This window comes from Pimephales promelas, chromosome 16 (genome assembly GCF_988280905.1).
Source record: "Pimephales promelas chromosome 16, fPimPro1.hap1.1, whole genome shotgun sequence".
Taxonomy (NCBI): Eukaryota; Metazoa; Chordata; class Actinopteri; order Cypriniformes; family Leuciscidae; genus Pimephales; species Pimephales promelas.
This window is the reverse complement of record NC_142784.1, coordinates 33,470,814-33,490,023: the sequence shown is the minus strand read 5'-3', so window position 1 is coordinate 33,490,023 and position 19,210 is coordinate 33,470,814. Positions and strand designations below refer to the sequence as shown.

The window sequence follows — 19,210 nt, the reverse complement described above, 5'->3', positions numbered from 1 at the left end:
TCTTTAATGATGATTTTTATCAAACTTGTATATTTAAGTTTAGTAATTTCACTTAAATGGCAATGATAATTACCTATTAATTGTAATTTAAGTGAAATTACTTAACTTAAATATACAAATTTGATAAAAATCATCATTAAAGAAGAAAATTTCAAATGGCATTTAGAGGCTTTTGCATCTGAACTCTTCATATATATATATATATATATATATAAGAGATAATATATATCTTTAATATATATATATATATATATATATATATATATCTTTTATATATATATATATATATATATATATATAACTCTCATCAGAGTGTAACTGATTTTATAAAGGGGTTTAATAATGTCAAATGTGGTGAACATAACCTGATGATACTTTGACATTTTAACACTGAACACACACACACACACACACACCCGATGCTGCCTATCCACTTATTAATGTATGTTATTAAAGTAAAAAATTCACGTTTTCACTATAGGTGTGTGTAATTTACATTGTAGAACAAAACATCAAAAGTACTGTCAAGTTATGTTTACAAAATGAACACATTGAAGTACTAGCACATGAAAATATCAGTTCATCAATGGTCAAAGAGAGATGTGACGTTGTTTTATTGATGAAAATTTAGTTTGTATTAAGTTCATAATAATAATAATAATAATACATTTTATTTGTAACGCACTTTTTATATCAATTTAATGACCTCAAAGTGCCACAACATAAAAACAGAAACATTAAAAAAGATAAAAACACTGTTAGCCATAAAAGGCTTTTCTAAAAAGCAGGGTTTTATATGTTCATATGTTAGAATGTTAGAAGTCACGAGTTAATAAACAACACATGCATTTTTTTGTGTTTAATCTGATGCATTTAAAGTGTTTTTTGTTTTTGTTTTGTTTTTACCAGAAAAAAAGTCCGGAGGTGATGATTCCAGGGCATACTGAAACCCTGAGGACAAACCACAGACAGTTTGAGGAAAAGTGTGTGTGTGTGTGTGTGTGGAGAAACCAGAGAAAATGAGCCATGAAGTACGAGCAAGCGAGCAAGAGAGAGAGAGAGATGGCAAAACACACATCTTAGAGATTAGAGAACCGATCAGCTTGTTATTAGCAAACACAAACTCGTGCCAGGATCTATTTGCAGATCTACAGAAAGTACAGCGTGATGAAAAAAACAAACATGTCGTCTCCTCAAAATCACTCACCTTAAACAGAGTATATTCTCACAGAGACATTAATCTAGATATCGTTCATTTGATGTTTGACATCTATATACATATATAAGATGACATATGAATACATTTTAACATGTCTTTCATCTCCTGTAGACATTAAACAGTGTCTATTGCTACACACAGACACACACACTCACTCTAAATGTCTCACAGGATGTTTAACAGTGAGATTGATCAGCAGAGAGGAAGAGCTGATCAGCTTCACTCTCTGAGGTTGTCATGGTGACGTTTGGAGCAGATATAATGATGATGTCACAGAAAGTGATCATTTAATCTAAGTTTCACTGTTGCCATAACAGCAACAAACCGGTCATCCATCCACCTGAGAAGAGGCAACCTGTAACCATGGTGACCCGTGACTCACACTGATATCCTGCTGACATCACATCTGTTACAGGACAAGTGTGTGTGTGTAAGAGAGAGAGTGTGTGTGTGTAATATGTGTATTTACATATTTACACACATATATATATATATATATATATGAGTGAGTGGGTGTGTGTGTGTGTGTGTGTGTGTGTTTGTCTCCCTCTCAATATTTAATGCATGATCTCATTATTGGATTTGACTCAGAATTGCACAGAGAGTGAATCTCCTCCGTCAGAGAGAGTGAACCTGACCGGTGACCTCTGACCCTCTATATATGTTACACACTCTGATCAAAGCTCAGTGTGTGTGTGTCATGTCCCCTCAGTGGCGCGATGGCGCCCCCATCAGGACACACACCGATATTACGACACACTGAATGCTTCAAACTTTCATATGATCTTTTGCAACATTACTTTTAATCCCTAAATAATGCAAAAGCACTGACTTGTCATTTTAACTCCATCTCATATTTGTTTCCCCCGCCACCATGTCCCTTTAGGGCCTCCATACAATACATCAAATTAAATAACAGCTCAAAAGTATTAACTACTTCATTTTTGGTAAAGGCATAATTAAAAGCAAGAAAGATGAGCTTTTAAACGAGTCAAGCTCGAGCTGATAAAGTGCAAAGGTGTGAATGTCCTGTAGAGGGCGCCGTATTCAAATCATGATGTAAACACTTTCACTGATCAATAAAGACAGACATGCAATGCGCTTCAACCCAAGAGTTCAGTCTGCTCAGTCATATTAAACTCATATTAAACTGAAACGTCTTCACTCATTTGCATAAATCACAATAAGCCAAGCGTAATTATTGAGACAAACGAATGAAGGTTATGGCTAGTGTGATGTCATGATGCAGAAACACTGATTGAGGAACATCTGTCACACTCAGTTAAGTCAATGGGGTCCAGTGGTTGTTGTTTTTTTGGTCTATTTTTATAATATCTAAATATTATATTTATTGTAAAAACAGTAATGTTTACAAGATCGTAACATTTTTAAATCTATTTATGAAACCATAAATAACTTAACCCTAACGTTTATCCCTCGTTTGTTGTGGTTCACTCATTTTTAACCAGAAAATTTATTTTTGTAGAATTTTTTACTCTATTGAAATTGTACGAAACTTGATAAAGGTTTTGGCACTTGCTGTGTGAACACACACACAAATCATGGACATGAATCGAAAAGGTTAAATGGCCCTGTAGTCACACTTGTGCTCCTCGCCGTCAGAAATGACGCATTATAAACGAATCGAATTTGAGTCGAGTTTCCTCTAGTGGAAGCGTTCGGTACTGCAGCCGAACACTCATTTACTGAGATATCAGACTCACATGCGGAACTTGTTTAGATATGTGGTTTTGATTTTCTCCCAGTTTTAGAGTAAAATATGTCTTTGAACATATATATTTCTTATAAAAATTGAAAATAGTATTTTTGCGCATTTCTTATAACAATAAATGTAAAATTCCGTAACTTTTTTTCCAAGTTCACTTTTTTACACTTTTTTCACTTCAGCCATAATCTGTCTCTGAGAAGAGATCAAACTGAAGTCTGTCGCTCTAAAGCGCTCAAGGCTTACTTAGGAAATTAAATATTCATGTCTATGCTCAAAAATGGATTATAAATAGTGTAAAATTTAATTTAGTGCCATAAAACCCCTTAAAAATACAAAATATTCAATAAAAAAACTAAAATATAGTAGATTAATGTCAATGGTCATTTTTAATGGACAAGCGAAAGGCACCACAGGGTTAGAGAGTTAGTTGCTATAGCAACAGAAATGACTGACAGCGAGGTGTGTGTGTGTGTAAAGAGTCAGTGCGGTGTAACCGTGAACCGTGATGTCACTTACTTCGACACTTGACGCATCTTCCCTTCTCGTACTCGAGGAGTTTGAGCGACGGGCTTCGGTCGGAGAGGGAGCGGCGCTGACGACTGTCCTCTCGGAGACGGGCCGCCTCTTCTTTCGCATACACACCCAGTTCCTGAGTGTAGCGGCCATACATCTACACACACACACACAGTCAACTCAGGGACACATATAAAATGATATATAAACACAAACAGAAAATATATCAAATAAATATTTAAATATATTTCATAAATATAATATATTATATACATTTAAAAAAAACACACACACACACATACATATATATATATATGTGTGTGTGTGTGTGTGTGTGTGTGTGTGTGTGTGTGTGTGTATTAAATATATTAAGAGATAATTCTTAAATTAAATATAAAATATTTTTGTGTGTACATATACACAGTATATTATATATAAAAAATATATTATATATATATATATATATATATATATATATACACACACAAATTTTGTATATACACACATAAATATATATATATATATATATATATATATATATATACACACACACACACACAAATATATATATATATATATTTGTGTGTGTATATATATATATATATACAGTATATACTGTATATATATATACACACACACACACTTTTATTATACATTTTGTATGTATATATAATATATATATATATGCAAAATGTATAATAAAAGTGTCTGTGTGTGTATATATATATATATATATTTGTGTGTGTATGTGTATATACAAAATGTATAATAAAATTTGTGTGTATATGTATATTACATATTATATATATTTTTTAAATATAATATACTGTATGTGTATGTACACACAAAAATATTTTATATTTAATTTAAGAATTATCTCTTAATGTATTTAATACACACACACACAAGTGTATACAGTATATAGTTAAATAGTAATGGAACGACACTGTTTGCCATCTTTGTTCTGCTGATGCTCGGCTGATTTTGATTTTGTCTTTCGTGGAGTTTCTATTTTTTATGTCTGACCTCTAGAGCTCAATTTCCACACACACCCAAAAGGCCAAAGGTCAAAGGGCAGTTATCATATTAGTCTTCTTCAGAAACAGGTTTCTTTTTGCCCGACACACACACACACACACACACACACACACACACACACACACTCGTATCTGTTAGAAACACAACTTCCCAACATTTCCACACAAATTTCACCTCTTTGTTTCAGTTCAGGTGTTTTAATGACACCTGATAAACTCACCAACCCTGCGGCCTATTACACAAACAATGTGTGTGTGTGTGTGTGTGTTGCTCTGTCAGCATTCCACACAGGACACAGGAAGTGTTTCCCAGAATCTCTGCTGAAAAGGTGGAATCTAATGTTTGGAGGATCGGGAGTTTCTGGGTTATGATCGACCGACACATTACGACTGGTCAATCAATGGAGGACTGACTGACCCAGGTCAGACACAGGTCAAGGGGTTAATTAGATGTTTTTAGGAGAGTCTCTTCCCCTCACCAAGGCTGTGTTTATTTGACCAAAAATACTGTAAAAACAGTGAAATATTATCTCAACTTAAAATAACTGTTTTCTATGTGAATATATAGTAAAGTGTAATTTATTCATGTGATCAAAGCTGAATTTTTCTTAAAATGTTTTAATAGTAATGTACATACACATTTTTATCTAAATGAGAGCATGCATGTGTATATATATTAGATTATATTTATTTATCCATTCCTAGGAGTTTCTAGAGCGTTACATCACCCTCATACACACACTGATGGGCAAACAGGAGACGGACACGCACTTGTCCTTGAAGTGACACTCGAACCCATACTAAATAATAATTATATTAAAATGTAGTTTATCAGTCTAGGCTGTTTATTACAGTGAAGACAGAGAGTCAAAAGAGTTCAATAGAGTTTCTGTTGGTTTATAAAGTGTTCACAACAAGGTCACATGACCCACATCAAGATTGAAAACTAAAAAAAAATCTTCAAAAGCATGAAGGAAAAATGAGTTATAAAGACGTGGACCTAAAAACAGACACAATAAACCATACAAACATGCAGCAACAACAAAGCCCAGAGAAGGGGAAAGCTATGATTATCGTGTGTGTGTGTGTGTGTGTGTGTGTGTGTGTGTGCGTGCAGTTATGCGCTCTAAATGCAGCCGGACGAACCAGACTCGTGACCCCGACCCGACTGACCCCGAGGAACAGTGTTTTTAACCAAAACACAAGAACAACATTTAAAGTAGCAACTTCTGAAAACACTCTTGTTAGAGATCAGACAGAGAGAGAGAGAGAGAGAGAGAGAGAGAGAGAGAGAGAGAGAGAGAGAGAGAGAGAGAGAGACAGCACTTTATTACATTCTATTGTGTATTGTGAATGAGTGAGTGAGCGAGTCTGAGTGAGTGAGTGAGTGTGAGTGAGCGAGTGTAAGTGAGTGAGTGAATGAGTATGTGGGTGAATGAGTGAGTTTAAGTGAGGGAGTATGTGGGTGAATGAGTGAGTTAGTGTGAGTGAGTGAGCGAGTGAGTGTAAGTGAGTGAGTGAGTATCTGGGTGGGTGAGTGAGTGAGTCTGAGTGAGTGAGTCTGAGTGTGAATGAGTGAGTGAGTGTGTGTGTGAGAGTCTGAGTGAGTGTGTGTGAGTGAGTGAGTCTGAGTGAGTGAGTGTGAGTGAGTGAGTGAGTGAGTCTGAGTGAGTGAGTGAGTGAGTGAGTCTGAGTGTGAATGAGTGAGTGTGTGAGTGGGTGTGTGAGTTTGAGTCTGAGTGAGTGAGTGAGTCTGAGTGAGTGAGTGTTTGGAGTGAGTGAGTGAGTCTGAGTGAGTGAGTCTGAGTGAGTGAGTGTGTGAGTGAGTGAGAGTCTGAGTGAGTGAGTCTGAGTGAGTGAGTGTGTGAGTGAGTGAGAGTCTGAGTGAGTGAGTCTGAGTGTGAATGAGTGAGTGAGTGTGTGAGTGGGTGTGTGAATGAGTGAGTCTGAGTGAGTGTGTGTGAATGAGTGAGTCTGAGTGAGTGTGTGTGAATGAGTCTGAGTGAGTCTGAGTGAGTGTGTGTGAATGAGTGAGTCTGAGTGAGTGTGTGTGAATGAGAGAGTCTGAGTGAGTGAGTGTGAATGAGTCTGAGTGAGTGTGTGTGAATGAGTGAGTCTGAGTGAGTGTGTGTGAATGAGTGAGTCTGAGTGAGTGTGTGTGAATGAGTGAGTCTGAGTGAGTGTGTGTGAATGAGAGAGTCTGAGTGAGTGTGTGTGAATGAGAGAGTCTGAGTGAGTGTGTGTGAATGAGTCTGAGTGAGTCTGAGTGAGTGAGTCTGAGTGAGTGAGTGCGAGTGAGTGAGTGTGTGTGTGTGTGTGTGTGTGTGTGTCCATGCAGAAAGAGATTCAGTCAAATTCTGCCCTTAATAAGTCAGTGAGTTCGACCTCTATCCATCACAGAGAGCAAACGGTCTGAAGTCAGCTTAACCTGACGCACCTCCTCCACGGGTCACTGAATGTGTGTGTGTGTGTGTGTGTGTGTAGGAACAGTTTATTACTAAACACATCCCAGTAAATTCAGACACATTCCATCCAGTATCACATTTAGGGATGAACAAACACACAGTTTGAGCTGTTAGTGCTGAACTCGCTCAAAGATGAAAGTGTACATATAAACCAGGGCGAGGAAGAAAAGATGAATTAGAACGAGTGAAAAGCAAGATATACAAGCGAAACAAATACAGATGGACACATGTAGAGAGGCAGAGAGAGAGAGAGAGTTTGGCTGTGTAACAGTAGGTTTATTCATCCTGCAGTGTGAGAAGAATTTAAATTTTGCAGTGAGTGGGAGACACGAACAAAGCGAGAGAGAGAAGAACGACAGGAAGAACGGCTGCAGAAGGAAAGACATGTCGAAGCGGCCTCCTAAAACACAGAGACGAAAAGATTTCTGATGTGTAATGCCTCCCACTGCCACAGGGGGCGCTGACGAGTGACTGATCACAACATTCACAGATCAAACAAATTCCCTCCAAGCAATCTCTGAGTTTAGTTAACAGTTTTATTCTCTTATCGGAGTGAGTTATTATATTTAGCAACTACAGTAAGATGCTAAAAAATGTGCTGATGTGGACGTACTTATGATGGACAGATGCACTTTTATGATGATAGATGCACTTTTATGATGATAGATTAACTTTTATGATGGATAGATGTTCTTTTATGATGGATAGATGCACTTTTATGATGGACAGATGCACTTTTATGATGGATAGATGCACTTTTATGATGGATAGATGCACTTTTATGATGGATAGATGCACTTTTATGATGGACAGATGCACTTTTATGATGGATAGATGCACTTTTATGATGGACAGATGCACTTTTATGATGGATGATGGACTTTTATGATGGACAGATGCACTTTTATGATGAATAGATGAACTATTATGATGGACAGATGCACTTTTATGATGATAGATGCACTTTTATGATGGACAGATGATCTTTTATGATGGATAGATGCACTTTTATGATGATAGATGCACTTTTATGATGGACAGATGCACTTTTATGATGAATAGATGAACTATTATGATGGACAGATGCACTTTTATGATGGAGAGATGCACTTTTATAATCAATAGATGCACTTTTATGATGGATAGATGCACTTTTATGATGATAGATGCACTTTTATGATGGATAGATGCAATTTTATGATGGATAGATGCACTTTTATGATGATAGATGCACTTTTATGATGGATAGATGCACTTTTACGATGGATAGATGCACTTTTATGATGGATAGATGCACTTTTATGATGGAGAGATGCACTTTTATAATCAATAGATGCACTTTTATGATAGATAGATGCACTTTTATGATGGATAGATGCACTTTTATGATGATAGATGATGATAGATGCACTTTTATGATGATAGATGCACTTTTATGATGGATAGATGCACTTTTAGATCTGAAAGAAGAAAGTCTTATACACCTATGATGACTTCAGGGTGAGTAAATCATGGGCTAATTTTCATGTTTGGGTGAACTGCCCCTTTAAGTGATAGCTAATGGAGAGAGAGATGGACGGGGTTTGAACTTTGACAGTGTCACAATTATACTAACAGTGTGAAAGCAACAGCTGCATCTATCCATCCATCTCTCTTTCCAATTGCTGCATCCCGTCTCTGTGAAGCGCGCGTGTGTGTGTGTGAGAAAAAGAGACAGACAGAGGTGTTTGTGGTCCATCTCTGTGGGCGACCGAACACAAAGTGAGCTGTTCCTTCTGCACGTGCTCAGATGCATTACTGTGACACCATTCAGTACCACCACACACACACACACACACACACACACACACACACATATATATATATATATATATATATATTTATATATACACACACACACACACACACACTCACACATAGATACAAACACATATACACACATATATGCACACACATACACACAGAGGGAGTCTGTCCTAAAGTGTGTGTGTTGTCCTGTAGTGAATGGCACAGTACATCATGTCCGGGGTGAGTATTACAGCTGTGACAATACTGCAACAGAGTGTGTGTGTGTGTGTGTGTGTGTGTGTGTGTGTGTGTGTGTGTGTGTGTGTGTGTGTGTGTGTGTGTGTGAGAGCAGAGAAACACGAGAAACAGGGAATAAAGAAGGGCGTTCAATGAGTAACATGATATCTGATTAATTTAAATCTAATCTAACAGGACATATTAACGGGGACCAATTATGCCTTTTATAAAGTCTTGATGTTGTTTTTGTGCTCTACTAGAACATGTTGATTATTCTCCTCATATTCTCCATTGTTGCGGCTCCTCTCTTCCCAGTCTGTCAGTAACGCTCTGTTTACTTCCTGTCTCTATGAAGCCCCGCCTTCTGAAAAGCACACTGTGCTCTGATTGGTCGGCTGGATCAGTGTGTTGTGATTGGCCGAGTGTGTTTGGGAAATGTCCCGCTCTTATCATAACCGCCAGTTTAACACACTACTAACTAACTCAAACAGTTTCTGTAACGGACTCACAATAAAACACCATTGTGCTGACAGCACACACACACACACTTTTGTCCATTAAGTTATGAAGAGTGTGTTCTTATGTGAACTTAAAATGGCAGGATGGAAAAAAACAAGAGGGGAAGATATAATAATAATGGAAAGATGGAAAAGATAAAATATGATAACAGGTTGATGGTAACACTGATAAAGAATAAACAAAGGGACATATATTGTTACGCAAGACATACACACCCACACCCTCTTACACACACACACTTGACTTTTTCCTGACATTTAGGGAATTAACAGGAATTAAGTCTGTTTCTTCACATGTGATGAGATAATTCTCCATTTACACTGAAACAATTTAGACTGTGTGTGTGTGTGAGAGAGAGAGAGAGAGAGAGAGAGAGAGAGAGAGAGAGAGAGAGAGAGAGAGTGTGTGTGTGTGTGTGTGTGTGTATAAGAACACATAAATCTCAGGATTTGGTTTCATATTTGTGTGTTAATAAAAGCTTGAGGAACAAGAACATTCTCTGAAGCTGAAACAATACAACAAGAACAAAACAAACACAATTACACAACAACACTAAAGCCTCCGTACACTAAACTCCTGCGTCTCAGGACAGCCCCAGGGATTTAAACACACACAAATATGAAAATTGTACAAAAACTAGTTTTTCAGAAAAATTTATGTTAAAAATAAGTTGTTTTCCCTGTTACCATACAAATTGTAAAGTATGGGAAAATATTACTTTCATTAAATTTTAAAGTTTAAAGTGTATTAAAAACATTCAATTATGGTAACATGAATGTAAAAAAAAAATATTAATCTTTTTTTTATTAAGTTTAAAGTTAATTAAAAATGTAAGTATTGTAAAGTATGGTCCTGTATCATTAATGCAAATACATTTAATTTAAAAATAATATAAATACAAAGTTAAAACTTTAAAGTTAATTAAGTGGTAACATGAAGGCTAATATATGGTTTTTATTTAAGTTATAACTTTCAAAGTTAATAAAACGTTAAAGTATGGTAACATGAATGCTAATATTACACACATTTATAAAATTAACCATAAAATTAAAACTCTAAAGTTAATTAAAAATGTAAGTATTGTAAAGTATGGTAATATGAATGCTAATATTTTATATATATATATATATATATATATGTGTGTGTGTGTGTGTGTATGTATGTGTATATATATATATATATATATATGAATGTTACCTACTAATTGTCATTTAAGTGAAATTACTGAACTTGATCAAAATGATCATTCTAGAAGAAAATTTCAAATGGCATTTAGAGGCTTTTGCATCTGAACTCTTCATATATATATATATTTATATTTTCACACACGTGTATATACACGCTTATATATTATTTTAAAAGTAAATTGATACTTGTTACTTTTAAGAATATGACCTGTATGCTAATAAACATGGTTGTGGGCGGAGCTATGAGACTAAAAGAACCAATCAGCTTCCGAGAACAAATAGAACAGATTGTACCGACGAGACGACAGCGACCGACAGATGTGTGTGAGACAATGCAGAAAACACACACAAACACAAGGAGAATATCTGAAGCTGCTCTGAAAAGTGTTATTTGATCAATCATGACATTTATAGCGAGTTAACAGCTAGTTAAGCACTGGCTTTGTCTTATTGCAAGACTGCAAATCTTGCATCCAAATCGCTGATTAAATCTGTTCTGTCTAAAGACACTGGACGCTAACTTTGGTGTCTGAGTATTAACTGTGTGTGTGTGTGTGTGTTCCAGCGGATTACGGAGGAATGCAGGTTATCAAGCGTTCTGATTCCTGTGAAATCTCCTGAACACTTTCACTGAACCCTGCACGCCTTGTCTCCAGAACTCGTTCACACACACACAGGTGACCGCGAGTACCGACCGGCCAAGGCGCGTTCAGCAACAAAACCAGCTTCACTTTTGTAGCAGCTAAAGAAATATCGTTGATTTAACTTAAATTAAGTAAGCTGGCTGCCTTACAATTGGAAAAATTGAGTTAATACAATGAAGGAGATTGATTTAATCATCGGAAACTCAAAACATTGTTATCTGAAGTATATAAATTATTTGATTTGATTTGACAAAAGAAAACATATTGTGATTACAAATCATGAAAATATTTTTTACAGTGTAATAAGCAGTTTAAAAAAAAAGTTTAGTCGTCATTGAGAAAAAAGTCGTTGAATTTTGACAGAAAAAAAATGAAATACAATCGTGAGAATAAACTCATTACATTTTGAGAATAAAGTCGTTGTGTTTATTCTTAAAATTTAATGAGTTTATTTTCACGATTTTTTAGATTTTGTTTTTTTTGCTCAAAACACAACGACTTTATTCTCGAAATGTAATTTTTTCCTTTTTTTCTCAGTTTATTCTCAAGATTGTATTTCAATTTTTTTTTTCCTCGAAATTTAACGACTTTTTTCTCAACAACGACTAAACATGATTACATTTTTTTACAGTGATTTACGGAAAAAATGTGTCTCTGTCTTTAAATGATCCAGTTATAATTAAAAGTTTCTTAAGGGAATTTTCTTTTTTCTTGAAATGTAACACGTTTATATATATATATATATATATTAACGATTTTATTCTCAAGATTATATTTCGACTTTTTTTTCCGCGAAATTTAACAAGATTAATTTCGCATTATAATGACTTTAATCTCGAGATGGTATTATTTTTTTGAATATTGCTTGGCCCTAATCCTCTTCTGTAGTATTGCACAAGCAGAGACAATAAAAAAAAATCATACTTAATTATTAGAATATGAATTGCAATGAACAAGCATGGAATGATCCTGTAAGTTTTTTTTTTGTTTGTTTTTTTTTTGTAGCAATAAAATAAATAATTTTGCTAATAAAAATACATATCACTAACAATCAACCAGAGTTTGAAGCCTTGAGTTTATAAGCTGAACTACTGATGAAGCGATCAGGGTTTGTTGTCCACACACACACACACACTGGTGTTTTCAGCAAACAAGGACATTGTTTCTGTTGTGGAAAATCTTTGGTTACATTTAACATCTCAACATTAAGCAAGAGACACATTTACATTGAACACAATGAGACATTTCCTCCAAACACAGCTCTGTTTACATCCACACCAAGCTGAGATTCAGTGTGTGTGTGTGTGTGTTTGTGCATCAAAATCCCTTCATTTATGGAATGAGGTTATTAAACTTGTGTCATAGTTACAATATAGTCAAACTATTAGGAGGACACAAATTACAAAACAGTTTGATTAGTTTGATTTAGGCCCCAGCATTAGTGCTGTGCCAGTTCATGTTCATTTCAACATTTAATACATTTTTACAATCAAAAATTGTATTAGTTGTTAACATTAGTCAATGCACTTTGAGCTAACATGAACAAACAATGAACAGATATTAATAAATGCTGTAAAAACTGTGCATTATTCGTTTTAATGCAAATGAGATTATTATTTTAGGCAAACTGATGATGTAAAAAACATTTTTGGACTATATATATATATATATATACACTGTAAAAATGAATATGCTTTATCTAATCAATAAAATTGTGGCAACAGATTACAAGCAATATTATTTATTAAATTGAACAAATTAGAATTGAGTAATAGTTAATCAAATTAATATTCTAATTAATTCTAATTTGTACAATTTAATTAATAATATTGCTTGTAATATGTTGCCACAATTTTATTGATTAGATAAAGCATATTATTTTTTTCAGTGTATATATATATATATATATATATATATATATATATATATATATATACACTCTAAGAAGAAAAGGTTCTATATAGACCCTTAAAAGGTTCTATCAGCGCTACATATTTGGAACCCCTAAAAGGTTCTATACACTCTTAAAAAAGGGTTCCTCTGGGTTCTATATAGAACCCTGTGGTTCCATACTTGGCTAATAGAACCTTTTACCAAAAAAAATGGTTCTATATAGAACCATTTTGGAGTTCCATATATGAAGTGGGGGATGGAATTTTCTGGTCTGGGTATATATAAGAGTGGGTATATATATGGTTTTTTTTTTTAAAGAAATGAATATTTTATTCAGCAAGGACTCATTAAATTGATCAAAAGTGACAGTAAAGCCATTTAGAAGTCATTAGGAAATATTTCAAATATTTTAAATAACTGCTGTAAAGACTGGAGAAATGATTTGAATCACAGGAAAAAATTACACTTTATAATATATTCACATAGAAAACAGCTATTTTAAATTGTAAAAATATTTAATAATAACATGAGGGACCAAAATGTTGTATTTTACATATTTTGTATATATATTGGATGTTTCTATATCTATATTTTGCATTTGTGTAAGTATATCGTTAAATGTGTTTTGATATGAATACAAAAAGTAAAAAAAAAAAAATTTGAGAAAAATGGGAATCCATAAAACATGGAGACAAATTACACTTATGACAATAACTTTGTCATCAAAACAAGCAGAAAGTCCCAATATAGTTCAAAAATAGTCTGCAAAAGTAGCTTTAATTTCTTAAAGCAAAATATAAATGATTTATATTTTTTTATCTTGAATGATGTCAAACTGTCAATGATATTGTAAGATGAACAGCATTCAAATCCAGCCTTTTCTGTCCTCTGCCTCTAAATCTTCACACAAACCCTTGAAAATGAACATCATCACATAATTAACTAGTATTAATCTTCTCTAAAATTCAGACGAAAAGGTTCTATATGGAATCTTCAAGGGTTCCGTCAGGCGCTTCATAAATAGAATGCTTAAGGGTTCCATCATGGGAACATTTTATGGATTTAGTTTGTTGCAATTCATTTAACGAAAAAAATAAACCACTCGTTCATTCTGTATATCACTAGAAAACAACTGAAATAACCTGTCAAACATGTACTGTAAGTATTATGTAATCATTTAAGACATTTTTGTTCTTAAACTGGGTCAAGATCCCGGGAATTCTACAGATTCCACATTGAACTTCTCTCTCTCTTTCTCAAGAGCGCTGATTTTACTGGAGTTTTAGGGACATTTAGGCAAATCCTACCGGCACATACCGCACACACATTCAGTTCAACATCCTCATTAAATCTCAGCATTAAGTCTCACACCCAGAGACACACACCTGAGAAGTGTGTGTGTGTGTGTGTGATCCATCTCTGTCTATTCATCATGGTTCCCGTGAGAGATGGAGTGAATGAATGAATAAAGGAGAGAAGTGAATCTTTCACTTCCACACACCAGAGAGAGAGAGAGAGAGAGAGAGAGAGAGAGAGAGAGAGAGCTGCATTGGTACAGTATTTCTCACTCTACAAAAGAACACGTATCCATGACGACCACGATCACATCAGCCCACTGGCCCAATAGAAACATCTAAAGATTGATGGAGCGGCTCTGGACACAGTCCAGAAGAAAGCTCTCACACACACACACACACACACACACACACACACACACTGAAGAGGGCGTTCTCAACTCCAGCACTGCAGGAAATTGAGAAAGAGCCACAGAAAGAGAGAAATTACTGCCTGAGGCTGTTTGCAGGTGTTCAGAACTATAAACAAAGACGTGTGTGTGTGTGTGTGTGTGAGTGTCGCACCAGACCAGATTACATGAGAATATTTGTGTTTACGGGATATCACACAAATGCATTCAGATAGCAGCGTTGCCAGGTCAAGTCACCTTTATTTTTTATAGCGCTTAATGTAATAGTTTCAAACGGGAAAGTAACAGAATCAGTGCAAACTTAAAATGTGAGACAAATTGTCCAATAAAGCAGCTCTTTTTTCGTGTCATTTGGTTGATTCAACGAACGAAATGAACGAGTTGATTTGGGAAAAGATTCGTTCATTTCGAACAGGAGAGTCACGAACGCGCATCACAGAACAGAGCAAGCCGAGCATTTGAGCTTATAAAACTTAAACTTTGTTATTTATTTTTTAAATGAGCGATCGTTTCGCTAGATAAGACCCTTATTCATCGTCTGGTGTCGTTTAAAGCCCTTTGAAGCTGCTCTGAATCTCTCATTTGGACCTTGAACCGTTTGGTCCCCATTGAAGTCCATTATATGGAGAAAAATCCAGGAATGTTTTCATCAAAAACCTTCATTTCTTTTCGACTGAAGAAAGAAAGTTTTTTTAAAAGTGAACTACTCCTTTAATAGGAACTAAACATTCAACTGTATATTCTGCCTTTTTTGATAAGTTACGTCTACTTTTACATTTACCAACCCAAAATAACATGCCGAACACAACAAACTGTGGTTGGTCACTTTACATGTCAGTCTGGCTAACTCTTTTCGGGTCTATTGGTTAAAATTAGCTGCAAATGAGAGTTTCAGTGCAGCTTCAAAGGGCTTTAAACGACACCAGACGATGAATAAGGGTCTTATCTAGTGAAACGATCGCTCGTTTAAAAAAACAAAAAGAAACAAAGTTTAAGTTTTATACGTTTAAAAGCTCGCCTTGCTCTGTTCTGTGATGCGCGTTCGTGACTCTCCTGTTTATCAAAATGAACAGATCTTTTTCCGAGTCATTTGGTTGATTCAACGAACGAAACGAATGAATTGAATCGGAAAAAGATTTGTTCATTTTGATGAACCAGTTCGAACAGGAGAGTCACGAACGCGCATCACAGAACAGAGCAAGGCGAGCTTTTAAACTAAATTTTTTGAAATGGCCGCTCGTTTTGCTAGATAAGACCCTTATTCATCATCTGGTGGCGTTTAAAGTCCTTTGAAGCTGCACTGAAACTCTCATTTGGACCTTGAACCGTTTGGTCCCCATTGAAGTCCATTATATGGAGAAAAATCCAGGAATGTTTTCATCAAAAACCTTCATTTCTTTTCGACTGAAGAAAGAAAGTTTTTTTAAAAGTGAACTACTCCTTTAATAGGAACTAAACATTCAACTGTATATTCTGCCTTTTTTGATAAGTTACGTCTACTTTTAGATTTGCCAGCCCTAAATAACATGCCGAACACAACAAACTGTGGTTGGTCACTTTACATGTCAGTCTGGCTAACTCTTTTCGGGTCTATTGGTTAAAATTAGCTGCAAATGAGAGTTTCAGTGCAGCTTCAAAGGGCTTTAAACGACACCAGACGATGAATAATGGTCTTATCTAGCGAAATGATCGCTCATTTAAAAAAACAAAAAGAAACAAAGTTTAAGTTTTATAAGTTTAAAAGCTCGCCTTGCTCTGTTCTGTGATGCGCGTTCGTGACTCTCCTGTTTATCAAAATGAACAGATCTTTTTCCGAGTCATTTGGTTGATTCAACGAACGAAACGAATGAATTGAATCACGATGCGCGAGTCACGAACGCGCATCACAGAACAGAGCAAGCCGAGCATTTTAAACTTATAAAACTTAAACTTTTTAATTTTTTTTTTTGAAATGGCCGCTCGTTTCGCTAGATAAGACCCTTATTCATCATCTGGTGTCGTTTAAAGCCCTTTGAAGCTGCACTGAAACTCTCATTTGGACCTTGAACCGTTTGGTCCCCATTGAAGTCCATTATATGGAGAAAAATCCTGGAATGTTTTCATCAAAAACCTGCATTTCTTTTCGACTGAAGAAAGAAAGACATGGACATCTTGGATGACATGGGGGTGAGTAAATTATCAGCAAAAGTTTCTTTAAAAGTGAACTACTCCTGCCTTTTTTGATAAGTCACGTCTACTTTTAGATAACATGCCGAACACAACAAACTGTGGTTGGTCACTTTACATGTGAGTCTGGCTAACTCTTTTCGGGTCTATTGGTTAAAATTAGCTGCAATGTGGACCACACTTTATAGCCAGAGTCAAAAAAGTTTAACAACACAAGGCCAAAAGAGTCGGAGAGGTAAAGACATTCATTATGAGCTGCGGGAGGGTCTGGTCACATAATAAGAGGAAATATGTCAATGTATTGTTTTGATCTGCGTGACCACACATTTATTACAGTACGCACGCATTGATCTTTGATTTGGACCATGTCTTTGTTTACTGGGTGCAGAGTCGTACTCTTTCATTGAATGTGGTTTGTTTTCCTGACTTTCTTCTCTTTTCAGACTTGTCATTTATTTCCTTTAAATGTTCAGCAGCGGGAATGAACTCGCTCACCACATTACTGATGAGAGATTCGTCATTCCTGCAGCAAAACGTGCGTGTGTTTGTTCACTTGTATATGGGCTGATCAAAAGGATGATAAATTAACACTTACTTGCATGCAAAATTAATACATAATACATAAATAATGCACTTTTTAAGCAGGTGGACAGCGGTTTACTGCAATGCAAAAAAATATTTTGAGATATTTTTATTTGAAAACACGACAAAAACATTGGGTTAGGAAATCTATTCTTGCAATGTGGGACATCTGTCATTTATCAGACACTTTTTAATCCAAGCGAACAGAAAGTGCAGGTTACTAGGGTAACCAAAGGTTAAAAGGTCATCTCTGTAACTCTTCAACCTATGTGAGAGGCAGAACCTGCGACCTTTGTGTTTCCAAACCACTAGACTCTCTCTCTCTCTCTCTCTCTCTCCCTGAATCTGTTGGTGCTTTTATTTATTTTATATTATTATGCTTTTATTATTGCATTAGTGTTGTCTTAACAAGTTTAACAACTTTTTCAAATAACTTTAATGAGCATTAATAATATAAAACTTTAATGGTGTATTTAAAAACTACAATATTGTATGTGAAATATATAAAGTATAATAAATAAAAATATTTTGGTTAATATACAAATATTTTAAATAATATAGTATAATAAAACAAATATAAAATATACAAAATATTTGTCTTATAACATAAAACAAATATGTCAAAAATAGTATAATAAAAAATATAAAATATAGTGTAATAAAACTATTTTTTTCAAACAGATTAAAATGCAAAAGAACGTTTAGTCAATATATACAATATTGTAGGTGAAATATATATAGTAAAGTATAATAAATCAAATATTTCGGTTAATATACAAATATTTTAAATAATATAGTATAATAAAACAAATATAAAATATACAAAATATTTGTCTTATAACATAAAACAAATATTTCAAAAATAGTATAATAAAACAATTATAAAATATAGTGTAATAAAACTATTTTTTTTCAAACAGATTAAAGTGCAAAAGAACATTTATTCAATATATACAATATTGTATGTGAAATGTATAGTAAAGTATAATAAATCAAATATTTCGGTTAATATACAAATATTTTAAATAATATAGTATAATAAAACAAATATAAAATATACAAAATATTTGTCTTATAACATAAAACAAATATTTCAAAAATAGTATAATAAAACAATTATAAAATATAGTGTAATAAAACTATTTTTTTCAAACAGATTAAAGTGCAAAAGAACATTTAGTCAATATATACAATATTGTAGGTGAAATATATATAGTAAAGTATAATAAATCAAATATTTCGGTTAATATACAAATATTTTAAATAATATAGTATTATAAAACAAATATAAAATATAGCATAATAAGACAAATATTTTGTATAACATAAAACAAATATTTCAAATAATGTAGTATAATAAAGAAATTGTAAAATATAGTGTTTTTTCCCCCAAATATATTAAAGTGCAAAAAGAACAAAATTTTGCTAAATAAATATCAAATCTTTGGTTTGAAAACATGTTTGACTTCAGTTCTTCCCCGATTGCGCTGCAGAGATTTTATCCTAAAGATCTGTTTTTGCATTTG

At 34.3% G+C, this 19,210-nt stretch overlaps 1 protein-coding gene across 5 annotated transcripts in view; it reads right to left on the bottom strand.

Moving 5' to 3' along the window:
* clcn2b (chloride voltage-gated channel 2b) overlaps positions 1 to 19,210 on the bottom strand; it is a 102,980-nt gene that overhangs the window by 81,087 nt on the left and 2,683 nt on the right. For 3 of the 5 annotated variants that reach the window (XM_089121559.1, XM_089121562.1, XM_089121560.1), the window contains exon 2: positions 3,465 to 3,618. In XM_089121559.1, coding sequence (XP_088977685.1) covers positions 3,465 to 3,618 — 154 coding nt within the window. Of the gene's footprint in view, positions 1 to 906; positions 952 to 3,464; positions 3,619 to 19,210 lie in introns of all 5 variants that reach the window. The other 2 variants (XM_089121558.1, XM_089121561.1) reach the window with 1 other exon arrangement.